The sequence below is a fragment of the Chiloscyllium plagiosum genome, unplaced genomic scaffold, assembly GCF_037043375.1.
Source record: "Chiloscyllium plagiosum isolate Xiang-an unplaced genomic scaffold, Cpla_swu_hap1 HiC_scaffold_7, whole genome shotgun sequence".
Classification (NCBI taxonomy): Eukaryota; Metazoa; Chordata; class Chondrichthyes; order Orectolobiformes; family Hemiscylliidae; genus Chiloscyllium; species Chiloscyllium plagiosum.
This window is the reverse complement of record NW_028270145.1, coordinates 95,016,713-95,029,717: the sequence shown is the minus strand read 5'-3', so window position 1 is coordinate 95,029,717 and position 13,005 is coordinate 95,016,713. Positions and strand designations below refer to the sequence as shown.

General features: G+C 40.3%; 1 protein-coding gene across 7 annotated transcripts in view; it reads right to left on the bottom strand.

The window, feature by feature from the left end:
* The window catches only part of rif1 (replication timing regulatory factor 1), a 97,066-nt gene that overhangs the window by 7,251 nt on the left and 76,810 nt on the right, over nt 1–13,005 (bottom strand). For all 7 annotated transcript variants that reach the window (XM_087989272.1, XM_087989268.1, XM_087989269.1 and 4 more), the window contains exons 29-31: nt 11,768–11,828; nt 6,656–10,036; nt 87–248 (exon numbers count right to left, since the gene is read on the bottom strand). In XM_087989272.1, the coding sequence (XP_087845398.1) occupies nt 87–248; nt 6,656–10,036; nt 11,768–11,828 (3,604 nt within the window). The remainder of the gene's footprint in view (nt 1–86; nt 249–6,655; nt 10,037–11,767; nt 11,829–13,005) is intronic.

Sequence of the window (13,005 nt, the reverse complement as noted above, 5' to 3'; positions counted from 1 at the left end):
AAAAAAAAACCTAAGTGAGAACAATAGCTTCACCATCTATAACTATCTGGTAGAACGGAGATGTGAATGAGAAGAATGAACCTTACCTTGGATTGATTATTGGGCTGGCTGCAACCATTTGTGACAGCGTAATTTAATCCAGGAGAACTTCCAGAAGAGGAATGAGATCGCACTACTGGGCTACGACGATCAATGTCATCTGCTAATCCTTCCCGCTGAATTGGATCTGCAAACGAAACACGGCGAATCTACAGAGAACACAGAACACAGGAAAATTTGGACTCTCATGAAGATGTAAACGACAGGGCACCTTCTCACAAGATTCTAAACTGCAGGACTATCTTAAAACAAACATTGTTCCGGGTTTTTAAAACTAGTTTATGCAACCAATGCTTGTAACTTCTGATAAATATAGCCAGATTGGGAATATTTAATTCAAAATAAAAGTATTGCATATTCGGTCACACAATTAACTTTTGTCTTTATTTTAAAAAAAAAGCATTCATAGATTACCACCGAGCTACATGCAGAATGGCATAGACTACATAAAAGTAAAGGTTAATATTTAGTTCAGAGATTGGTGTGGGAGAAATAGATTCTGGTTCAAGCGGCCACACCTCAGAGGGTATATACTTGGAATCTCCTCATGGCCAATCTTTTTGTAAACTACATAACCAAGGAAGTAGAGCAGATTTTAAAGTAAATGGTGGGGGCAAGAGATCACATATACAAATATGTGGAATAAAGAGTAGGGTCACAGTTAAGAGAAGAAAGTCACAAGACAGGAAACAAGGGTCATTGAATAACAAAGGGCAGAGGAAAATCCTAGGAATATGCCAACAATCAAGACTAGATGTTACAAAGTGGAAGCAAAAGCCCTGTAGCTGAATGCATTTGTAGCATTTGCAACAAAGTAAATGAAATGATAGTGCATACTGAAGTAAACAAACATAACCTGACAGCCATGACAGAGATAAAGCTTCAGGATGACAGGGATTGGTCAGACAGGTGGAATATAATGTGAGAAAATTGAGTTATTTACTTTGCCGGGAAGAATGAAAAAGCAGAATAGTAATCAAATGGAGATCAATGTGCAATCTTGAAGACAGTAGATTTCAATGGGATGAGGGGAACATAGCCAGAATAGAATCGGACCAAATATTTACAGGAAAATGGCAACAGATAGGGAAAGCAAGATTCTTCAAAATGACAAGAGAAAGAATACGATGAAATATCTTCTTTTAAAAAAAAGAATGAGATCACATGATGGTGAATTCTTCAAAAGAGAGCCAGGTCAAAAACAAATAATTAATAAGGATTGCCAGTCTCATTGTCCTCTTTGAAAGAGAATGAGAATACAGTTGCAGTCAACAAAAAGGAATCCAAAATAGTAACCAGTAGGTAGCAAGTAAGCATAGAGGTGACTGGAGAACAGGATTCACTGCTGAGTTATGATGCAAGCAGAGTTTTCGATGACTTCAAGTTTACATTGGAATAGTTAAAGCTAATGGTAATTAAGGCAATGACAAGAGTTTCAACAAGAGATGAGCTAAGACGAGAGAAGTGGAACAAGCTTACTTAAGTACAAAGAATTTTTTTTTAAACGAGGTATAGGGTAAGGCTAATTACACTGCTTTATTTTGATATTTATTAAATAGATTACTGATCTAGCAGTAGTAGGAGTTGAGATGGTAGAGGAAATGGATAGGATGAAAATTGGTAGCAAAGATGTCCAGTAAAGGCTAGCTATGCTTAAGACAAGTTGCTGTTTTGGAAGGCTTACATCCTAGGGTGATAAACAAAGTGGGTGCAGAAACAGCAAAAGGATTACAATCTTCCTCATTAGACCTATAGGATTGGAGAAGGGCAAATGTGACCTGCATTCGAGAAAACAAAAAAGTACAAAAAAAAACTCCTTGTACCTCAGGCGCAGTAAACTTAATATCAGCAGTAAGGCTTTAAAAAAAAAAACAATAATTCAGCAAGAAAGAAATTAACAGGCACACAAAGAAGCAAAGAAAACCAGTAAGTCTAAATAGTTAATCTAAATGACGTTAGGGTGAAGTTACACAGTGGATGCTGTCTATACAGATTACGCAAGTTGGCTGACAAAACTGAAGCTCATTAAATTGGAGGGTCAAACTAAACTTGGAAAGAGTGGCAAAGCGATGACAACAATTAACTGCAATAGAGAATGAACAGGCAAGTCGAACATGTAAATTCAATACACAGAAGTGTGAGCTGATGTGAAGTGGTAGAGGGAATGGAAAATATAGACTTAATCACACAATTCTGTGTATACATTACTGCGCGAGACAAGGTACATTTCAGCAAATCATTAGCAAATCACAGAATCGCAAGCTTCAAAGTTAAAAATCAAACACATCAGGTTATATCTCAATAGGTTTATTTGAAAGTATAAGCTTTTGGAGCACAGCTCCTTTGGCATGTTGCTAGTGGGGCAGGATCACAGGACACAGAATTTATAGTAAAAGATCAATGTGTCATACAAATGATGCAATACATTGAACAAACATAGAATGGGATGCAGGTTTTGATTGATTAAAATGTAAATCCCAGAACTGCTTTCCAGTCACGTTCCAGAGAACTTGAAGTTTTATAAAAAGGTGACATCTCAGCTCAGACAATGCATTAAAGATGTGAGATTATTGTCTGTCTGTATTCCAATCTTGAGTAGAACCAGTTCTATTTCCAAAATAGAAATTTATAAAATGTTGCATGGACTGACTGCTAAGAGATTGTGTGCTTTTTGAACAAAATAGATTGTACCTGCAAATGTAAATTCACCCTATAGACTTACATGTGTGTGCACGTGTGTGTGAGAGAGAAAGGGAATGAGGGAATGTGATTTTTAACTTTGTCCACCCCAGTCCAACACAGACACCTCCAACTCATAAACAAAGCAACTGAATGAATAAGTAGAACAGTTATGTTTCACTTTCAAAAAGCTCTAGGTGGGCCACAACTACAACATTGCATGTAGTCCTGATCACCATACTTTTAGTTTATGAAGTTTCCCGAGAGGGCATAGAGAAGATTTACCAGAACCGTTTCAGGGATAAGGGAATTTAGTTACAAGGTGAGGTTGGAGACGCCGAGTTTGCCCCACCAACAGCAAAGGAGATTGAGGTGGGATTTGAAGGTTTAGAAAAGGTTTAGCACAACTGTTCCCATAAGCTTATGATACAGGTTTAACATTTTTAGGGAAAATACAAGAGGTACAAGGCAAACTTGAATAACTTGTATGATCATGTAATGATACTAAAACTACAGTGATATATTTTCAGTCAGGATGGTGTGGGATTTGGAGATAGTGGCTTTCCCAAATATTAGCTGCCCGTGTTTCGAGAATGAAGTGGCTAAGACTTGGAAGCTGCCAGGGACTTTGGTGAATTTCTGCAGTTCGCCTTGGAGATGGTACACATTGCTGCTACTGCGTTAGTAGTGGAGGGAGTGGATGTTTATTGATCTGGTGCCAATCAAGATGTCTACTTTGTCCTGGATGTTGGTGGAGTTGCACTCATCTAAACAAATGGTGAGTTTTCCATCATTCTCCTGACTTGCGCCTTGTAGAAGTTGGACAGGCTCTCAGGAGTCAGGTGGTGATTCACTTGTTGCAGTATTCCTAGCCTCTAATGTGTTGTTACAGCCACGGTATTTACGTAGCTAGGCAAGCTCAGTTTCTGATTAACCCCCAGGATGCTGGTAGCGAAGGACTCAGGATAGCAACACCATTGAATGTCAAGAGATGTTTGAAGATGGTCATTACCTGGCATTTGTATAACGACTCATTGGCTGCTTTTCAGCCCTAGCCTAGATATTATTCAGATCTTGCTGCATGATGATGTGGACTGCTTCAGTATGTGTAAAGTCACAAATGGTGCTGAATATTGTTCACTGATTATTACAGATCCCTACATCTGACCCTATGACGGAGGGAAGATCATGGATGAAGCAGCTAAGACGGATGAGCCTGGAATACTATTGAGGAATTCCTAAAGATATCCTGGAACTGAGATAAATAGAAATCCAAAAACCACAAGCATCATCCTTTGTGCGAGGTTTGACTCCAACCAGCATATGTTCAGTGGACCTGGTACAACCAAAACTACTGACAGTTATACCCTGGTATTACTAAGTAGGTGCTGACTGACAGTAGCAATGTCATTTGGGACTCAATCAGTAGTTCTGCCACCAAGCCAAACAGTTGTGGGCACTGAAATCGCCCAAAATACATTTTGCAACCTTGCTATCTCAGTGCTTCCTCCAAGGTTTGGGGGAGGTGGTATGTGGTAAATCAGGAGGTTTCCCTACCCATATTTGATCTGGTGCCACGAGACTTCATGGTATTCAAAGTCAACATTGAGAACTCCCAGGCCAACATCCTTCTTCCACTATATACCACAGTGATGCTACTTCTGCTAGGCCTGTCCTGTTGATGAGAATGGACGTACCTAGAGATAGCGATGTGTTGCCTGGCACATCGTGTGTAAGGAATGATTCTGAGTGTATGACTGTATCATCCTTTTGTTTGACTGTTTGCAAGTAGCACTCCCAATTTTGGCACTAGCCCTCAGAAGTAAGGAAAGAGGACTTTGCAGGGTCACCACGGCTGGTCTCATTTCTTGCCTGATACCTGTGTGACTGTTACAGTTGAATGGCTTGCTCGGTCATTTCAAAAGGGCAGTTTCAAGTCAACCACATTGCTATAGGTCTGGAGTAACATGTAGGTCAGATAGGTAAAGATGGTAGTTTTCTTCCTCACAGGACATCAGTGAACCATTAGTGACCTCTTTCCAAGCTACAATTCCTCTAGGACCCTTGCACTGAAACTGTTATTGTCACACTTTAAAAATTCTGACTACAAAGGGAAGCTTAAACAAAAGCAAGCCAAATTAGCTTAAAGTCATGGTTTTGGAACTTAACTTTATTGGAAAAAGCCTTGACAAATGGTACTTACTAATACTATAAAAGTTCAAAAACTTTAAAAAAAAACAAAGCAGGAGTCTCATCGTCCACTCAGGTACTTGACAAAAGGGATATATTATACTCATCACAAAGTTGTTTCCCCATCAAATGGAACCCAGGTTTTCCAAAGACTGAAAAAGTGAATTCTTTCCAAAAAAACACAGGTCCAATTATTTTTGATTAAGCAGTCCCATTCAGCCTCAGGTTTTGATTGGAGCAAAACACGCAGAAATACGAAGCTATGGTCAATGAATACGCTAATCTAGCACAAGAAAAGGACCCACCAGATAGGCAAGACCCTAGAAATTACAGAGTACCTTATTTTGGAATCCAGATTCAACAATCTTTGAATTAGTCTTGGGTCGTACTGCCCATCAGAATGTCTTGTATAATTTCTCCCCCACTATGCAAACCCAGTTAAAGCATACCAAAAAAGGTTCCCCACACTGGGCAGAAATGAATCCTTACACCAGTGAACAAATCACTATTTTTATCCAAAGTTTTACACAACTAAGTTGAGGAAACTTAGTGAACTTGTAAACATTTAACTTTTGTAGCCACTATCAGAATGGTGAGGCTTGATTTCCAGTAAACCACCTGAGTGAGGAATGGCATACTTTATTCTTGCTAAACTCATTCATCTTCCATATATGTCCGTACTCTAGCAGCAGTACGGTGTTATCTATTCCAAATGGTAATCAACCCTATTGATTTAGTGAAAGTGAATATTGTTTAGTCATTTTGTAAAGTAGGATTCCAATTCTGGTTTCTTCAATCAATCCACAGGATTTACATAAATTCTTTGGAAAATGGAAATAAAATCAGTCACTCCTCAGAAGGGCTAGGAAACTCAAAATTTGTCTTTACGATTGAACTTTTACTCTGCTTTTTTGGGCAGCCGTGGTCATGGCTGAACCAAGGAAGGAGAAATTTAATTCCCCAGTTGGGGTTTCCAAGGCATGCAGGAAATAGGAGTTCAATAGCAATGCTGACCCGATTAGCAGAGTCTCAACAGTCAATATCTGAACTGCAGGGTACAGGCACTGGCTGACTAACCAGGCTGCTCTGCAACTGGATACTGGAGAGGTAGATCAGTAACTGGAAGCTGACATTTTATCCTTCAAATCTGTTCTACTGAACACCTGCCATCATGTGAATTTGCAGTATAGCTGTAGAATCACCACAGGGTTCAATGCTTGGTGAGTTTAGCTAGTTAAATTCTAACATGTTGAGACTTAAACTCAAGGTTTTACAGGTATACAGTTTTCTATAGCATAGTTTGGCGATTCAGCATGAAAACTCAAAGGTAAAGCACTGGTCTGTGTAACTCCCAATAGTAACAGGTTTTCATCAATTGTTACAAGCAAACCTTAAAACGCACCAACAAGTTACTTGACTTTGACAGTCATGCAGCTAAACTTGCTTCAATGCACTTCACGCAGAACTGATTGGGATTGTATCTTAGCTTATGTTTCACTCAAAACTAAGGAGTGACATTAAATATAACATTACCTACATCATGCTCAAGGTTAGCCAATTCAGCATTAGCCGATTCAGCATTAGCCAATATAGGTCAGTTACTCAGTGGGAAAAAAAACCAAAAAAATAGTAGCTGTAAACTTATCCAAACTGAAAGAGTCATAAGTGTTTGATTTATTTTACAAACCTTAGTCATTGGAGACGGAGAATCATTTTCAGATGGTCGTTTAATTCCCTTCTTGAGAATACTTGTAGAAGGTGATGCTGTTGGTGACCATACACAACATGCCTGCATTTCAGAAGGACTGTGCATTGATCCAACCAGAAATGAGGCATCATTTTTAGTCTTTTGTGGTGATTCCATGAGATGCGCTGATATGGGTTTGGAGACATCAACTTGCGTGGTTAACTCCACCTGAGGAGAAGACTCTTCAGTGCCAATGGTCTCTGCATCTTTAAGATGCTCTGCAGTCACTGGCTCATCTTGTACATTATTTTTGTCAAATGGGATTGGAACACTTGGCCTGCCCATTTGATCAGTTTCAGCTTGTACAGTGGTCACTCCATCACTTGGGATAGTTACACCTGTCGTGCTAGGTTGATCTTGTTCCAACTCATAGCCAGCTAGTGTTTCTTTGCTTTTTAATGGTTCATCCTTTATCAAAGCAACATCGTTGGATACTGGTTCTCCTTCCGACATTGACAATTCAACGGTGCCAACATCTCCCTTCACTGATTTTATTTGTTCATTCCCTCCATTTTTGAAATATTCCTCTGCTTTTTGCTCTGTTGAGGACTCTTGCACCACGTTCTGCTCTGTGAAAGAGGAATTGATCATTTCCTGCTCTGTAGAGGATGACTCTGGTACTGCAGTTTGCTCCACTGAAGAGCCATCTGTCATCTGTGCACCAGTGGAAGACTCCAACACTTTCTGTTCCACGGAAGAATCATTCACTGCCTTCTCTTCCCTAGAGAGCTCCTGCCGCCCCGCAGAGGGCTCCTCCGCCCCCTGCCGCCCCGCAGAGGGCTCCTCCGCCCCCTGCCGCCCCGCAGAGGGCTCCTCCGCCCCCTGCCGCCCCGCAGAGGGCTCCTCCGCCCCCTGCCGCCCCGCAGAGGGCTCCTCCGCCCCCTGCCGCCCCGCAGAGGGCTCCTCCGCCCCCTGCCGCCCCGCAGAGGGCTCCTCCGCCCCCTGCCGCCCCGCAGAGGGCTCCTCCGCCCCCTGCCGCCCCGCAGAGGGCTCCTCCGCCCCCTGCCGCCCCGCAGAGGGCTCCTCCGCCCCCTGCCGCCCCGCAGAGGGCTCCTCCGCCCCCTGCCGCCCCGCAGAGGGCTCCTCCGCCCCCTGCCGCCCCGCAGAGGGCTCCTCCGCCTCCTGCCGCCCCGCAGAGGGCTCCTCCGCCTCCTGCCGCCCCGCAGAGGGCTCCTCCGCCTCCTGCCGCCCCGCAGAGGGCTCCTCCGCCTCCTGCCGCCCCGCAGAGGTTTCAATCCTCGGGATGACCTTTCTTTCTTCTGTCAAATCCACCTCTGATGTAACAGTACTAAGAGAACCACCAAAAAACTGAATTTTGCTATCTCCAGACAGAGGTGTGCTGAATGCACAAGGTCCATCATTTACAGTGTTGTTAAGCCTGGGGCTCTCTAATAGCCTCTCCGTCGAAGAATAATTAATTGAAGAGCTTAGGTGCAAAGTATCCTCTTTTTGATCAGATTCTGGCTCTTGTTTGGTGGAGCTCTCTTTATTTTCTAATTGCAATTTTCCATGCTGTGAAGAGCCTTTGCAGCAATCACAATTTTTAGTTTTTCGAGTCCTTTTACTTCTCACATGGCACTCATCCAACTTGTGGCTCTTCTTGACTGAAAGCAGTCTATCTGAAAGATTTGAACAATCAGCTGATAAAACTTCTGTCTCATAAGGCAAGTGGTGAACATGGACAACTGTGAAGGCTTCTTCAGTTTTGTCTGGTTCTAAATAAAGCTCAGTTTTTACACTTTCAATAGTTTCAGGTTGTTCTCTTGGGTTTTGTGCTGTGTTGTGTGTTTTAAGGTCCTTTTCTGTGTTTGACTCTTCGACTGAAGCATGAAGCACTGGAGACATCTGTGAACTATGCATTTCACCAAGATTTTCTGCACCTTCCACCTGGGTCATCACTTCAACATCATGCTGAATTTCAACCTCCAACTCTTTTTCTGAACGTTTCAGCTCTACATTTTCATTTTTTGAGCACACCTGACTGTCTACAGTTGTTTCATCTTCCATCAGACCTTTGGTCTTGCTGTTCTTGAGGGATAACTCTTTAGTCTTTGTTCTTCCCTTGGACATTCTCCTTTTCTTCTGACCATCCTGAAGCTTTGGGTTGCCTTCAGAACCCTCCGATTCAGTAATGCTACAGCAACTGTTCTCTGCTTCAGTCAAGCCTTGGGATGCTCTACGAGTCTGGTAGCGAGGGCGGACTTTGTCACCAGCATCTGGCGTATTTTTGGTGGAATCAGACTCCTGAGAAACATTTTTTGAAGTCCTGCTTTTCTCAGTTGCTGACTTACCAGATAAAGATTTAGAATCATTTTCTTTTGCTTTGAAAAGCTCATGATGCTGGAGAGAATTTTGAAGATGCTCCTCTCCCTCATTTTGTGATTTTTTCCCTAGTTTATCGTCTCTTTTTTCCTTGCTGTCATTCTGATTTGTAACTGCCACATCCAAGTGCTTCCTAGAAGAACGCCTTAGCATTTTTTTTGTTAGTACTTTAGAAGAATCATTCTTCTCTTGTACGCTTGAAACATTTTCGGATGAGGCTGTCTCTTTCAAGTCTACTGGAGTAATTTCAGAATTTTCTTCACTAGAAACACTGTTGTTTGTCTGTTTGTTACTTGTCTGGCTCTCAGAATCCTGGCGACATACAGCTTCGCTTTTATTAAGATGGTCCCGATTATTAGTTGTAGAATTTTCTTTTGCATCCAATGATTCAATTGTAGAACTCTTAATACTTTTTGGAGCCTTAGTGTACTTGGTTGAATTTTCTACAGTTGACCTTTCAATTTTACTTTGCCTACGTCTACCATGTTTGCCAGTTTTTGTTGTACTCAAATTGACTTCCTGGCAAACTTTGCTCTTCTCATGCTGTGATGCAACTTCCACCTCCATTGCTTCAGCCCACTGAGGTATGAAAACTTCAGCAGCTGCTTGTGCCATTTTAACCAAAGGGGAGTTACTGAAGCAACATGTAGTGGAGGGATCAAACTTCTCCAGAGTAATAAATGATTGCCTTCTGCTGCTGGTTTTCTGTGGCGTTCCAGAGATGATGTCAGAAGAGGTAGAACTACCACTCACATCAGCACTGCTAACCCCTGATTCAGAAGCACAACCAGTGCAGTTTGATTTAGATTGAGCCACCATGTTTCTCACTTCCTCCGGTTTGTCACTGCAAACAAAATCTACGGAATCTTCAACGTTCATCCTACTTCCCTCGTGGTCAGCACATTCTTGGTCAGTTCCTTGATGAGGCAATTCATTTTCATTATTTGCCTCAATGGCAATCTGGGTATCAAGCTCATTTTCGGTTTCCATATTTTCATCCTGAAGAAAAAAAAATCATTTTGAATGTTTAACAGATGCAATAAGGCATAATTAATCAAACCCTTGCTCTTCAGAAAAGAAGCAATCTTCAAAGTGTAGCATATCAGTACAGACTGGCTTTGAAATCTTACAGTCCTTTAGCAGCATTGACCACAACAAGTTTAGCAGTACCAAATACAGACATTCTATTTCTTTGCGGAATTCATTGTATTCAGAAGAATGCACCCTATTGCAATAGTATTCTACTAAGAAATACCTGTTTGTCAAGGTTAACATATTTGTATTTGAGCAGACCAATTCATGAATTTAATTCCAAGACTCATCCTTGTGTTAATTGGGGTTCAACATTAAACCATGATCTGGCCTGTGAAATAACTCTTTTTAGAAAGAATGCACAAGTAAACCTTCACAATCTAATTCACTGATCACAGTTGTGAAAAATGTATAGATACACTGCATATTTTGTATTCATTTCGATTTTTTAAAAAAACAATGAATCTTAAGAAAGGCCCCTAATAATCACATGACCAACTTTGTGGATTCAGTTGGTATGGAGATCAGATCGCAATTACCTCAAGGTGATGGTGTGAATAGCCATTCTTATATCACCAACTTGACAACAATCGCAAATCAAGCTAATGACTGAAAAGTAAAAAAAGTAATTGCCTCAACTAAAAGACAATTATGCATCTGCATCCCAAACTTACACTGGCCTAGTACCAAACATGAAGCATGGTTTAACAGTTTTGAGATAGCAACAGCTTTAAGTTTTGAACTGTCTAAAAGTCCTATGAGCAACCATTTTATGCAGACATCTTGACAGAATCACTGTTTCACAACAGGGTGACAAGAGGATGATTTCAGGTCTGTGTACTAAGTCAAGCTACCATGGGCCATCACCTAACTGCCATAAAATCACTCAATCCCAGGACCTGTTCTGCTCTATCCATCTATGGGAACAGTCTTCAACTATTTGACCACAGAAATCATGATAGTTGCTGAATTAAACTCTTCAAACCTTCACTTTGGAAAGAGAATCTTCAACAATCTTAGATACTGGACATACTTGCACCTTCATAACTATCTTTTATTCTTATTTTTAACTTTTGCATTTGTATTTTCGGTTAATACCTATCACTTTCACTTGATTAACTACAGCAGTGGTTTAGCAATAAACTAACTTTTATTTAAACAAATTCTTGCTTCTGGTTGCTTTTAAATTGAAATAAGCTAGAAAGGGGCCATATACAAACTTACTTAAATTTATAATCCACAGATGTCATGGGTTTGGAACAATCAATTTATACTGGATTCCAATAATAATTTGTGAGGAAGCTGAATAGGCCATTAATTAGTCAACACTCAAGCAATAGGACACTCATCTGTATAACAAGAGTATCTAAGGGCAAAGAGATCTCTTTGAATCCTTCATGGATTATCTCTTGGCAACCAATTTGAATCTCAGTCGTTTCATCAGTTGAATATCAAGATTTGAGCCTAGATGTGATAAAAACTAATTAAAAAATAAATAATACGGCCTAATTAGACTATAACATGCGGAGGAATCTTTCAGGGATACATCCATCTCCAGACCAAAATAGAATCAACTCAAATTATCCATTAAGACTGCAGTTCTTATAATTAACGTTCAATCTTTTGTTTCCTTGTGACTAGGTTACATTTGCACCTAATCACTTTAAAGAACAATTTTGCTAAAAAGCTATCATTTACCTGTGGTAGGTTTTCAGAGGTTTCCGTTGTTGCTTCTCCAAGTTTTTTTGCAGGATTAGCTCTGGAGGGGGGAAGAAAATAAAAACACAAATCTGGTAACAAAATTAGATCACTGTATAACTAAGGGATCTTGGTTACATTTCAAGTCTCGTTAGCCTGAACTTAAGAAATTTGAAAATAATTAAATCAAATTTTGCTTTTGAGGAACAGGGTTATGGGTGGAAAATAAAAGCTGTTTTTCCAAATGCAAAGAATGAGGCTTAAGTCGAACCAGAACAAATCTGAAACTGCCTAATTCATTATAATTCTGCCCAAAGTAGTAATTTCCTTTTCTGCTCTTTTGGTGCTATTTTGTCAGGATGATGGATCAAAACCTTCAAGTATTTTAAACATTTCAAAATTTCATTCCAAAATACATTTGGTAAACAAAGAGGACTGATACAGACAACAAAAAATAATGCAGATGAAAATTCAGTATGGTCAGACAAAGCCTGTTTGTTACCAATGGCATGTCACATCTATAAAGTGTCAGGAAAGCAGAGATGCAGCTGCAAGAGATAATGAACTGACTATCTTCCTTCTTGTATTTTGCCCTTCCAGAGATATGTTAAAAACTGGTGTTAAAAAACACACAGCAACTCTGGTGTGCGCGCTAGCGAACACAGACACTTTTATGTGCTGGCCTGGGTCTGAGCACCAGTATATTGTGAAGGTCTCAAATGAATAACAATCAATTATTTTACATCTATACTGCACGTAAACTAACACTTTCACTCTTAGTGACATCCACTAACCAAAAGGAAACAAGGGGGAAAACAAATAAGTAAAACCACACTAACAGACAAAAATCCCAAATTCTTTCCACAACTATGTTCTACTACACAGACGTCACTACCAATCCAAAGGTGATGTATATATCTGTACATTTAAGTCCATAAAAGTTAAGATGTTTCCAATTTATTTGAGACACATTAATTCTTCTCACAATTATTCACTCATAAATCAATCTTTAGTTAAATGAAGAAAGCTTGTCTAAGGGGGAACAAGATGATAAAGAGCAAATTCACCTTTCCACACTTGGGGGTTCAATAATTGGGGACCTTGCCTGAAGTCTGGGCTTAACACGACAGTTTAAAAAAGGTTTCAAAGAGCCATTGAACTCAAAACAGCAATTGTTTCTCTCTGCTCAGATAGAATCATACAGATGTACAGCACAGAAACAGACCCCTTCGTCCAAC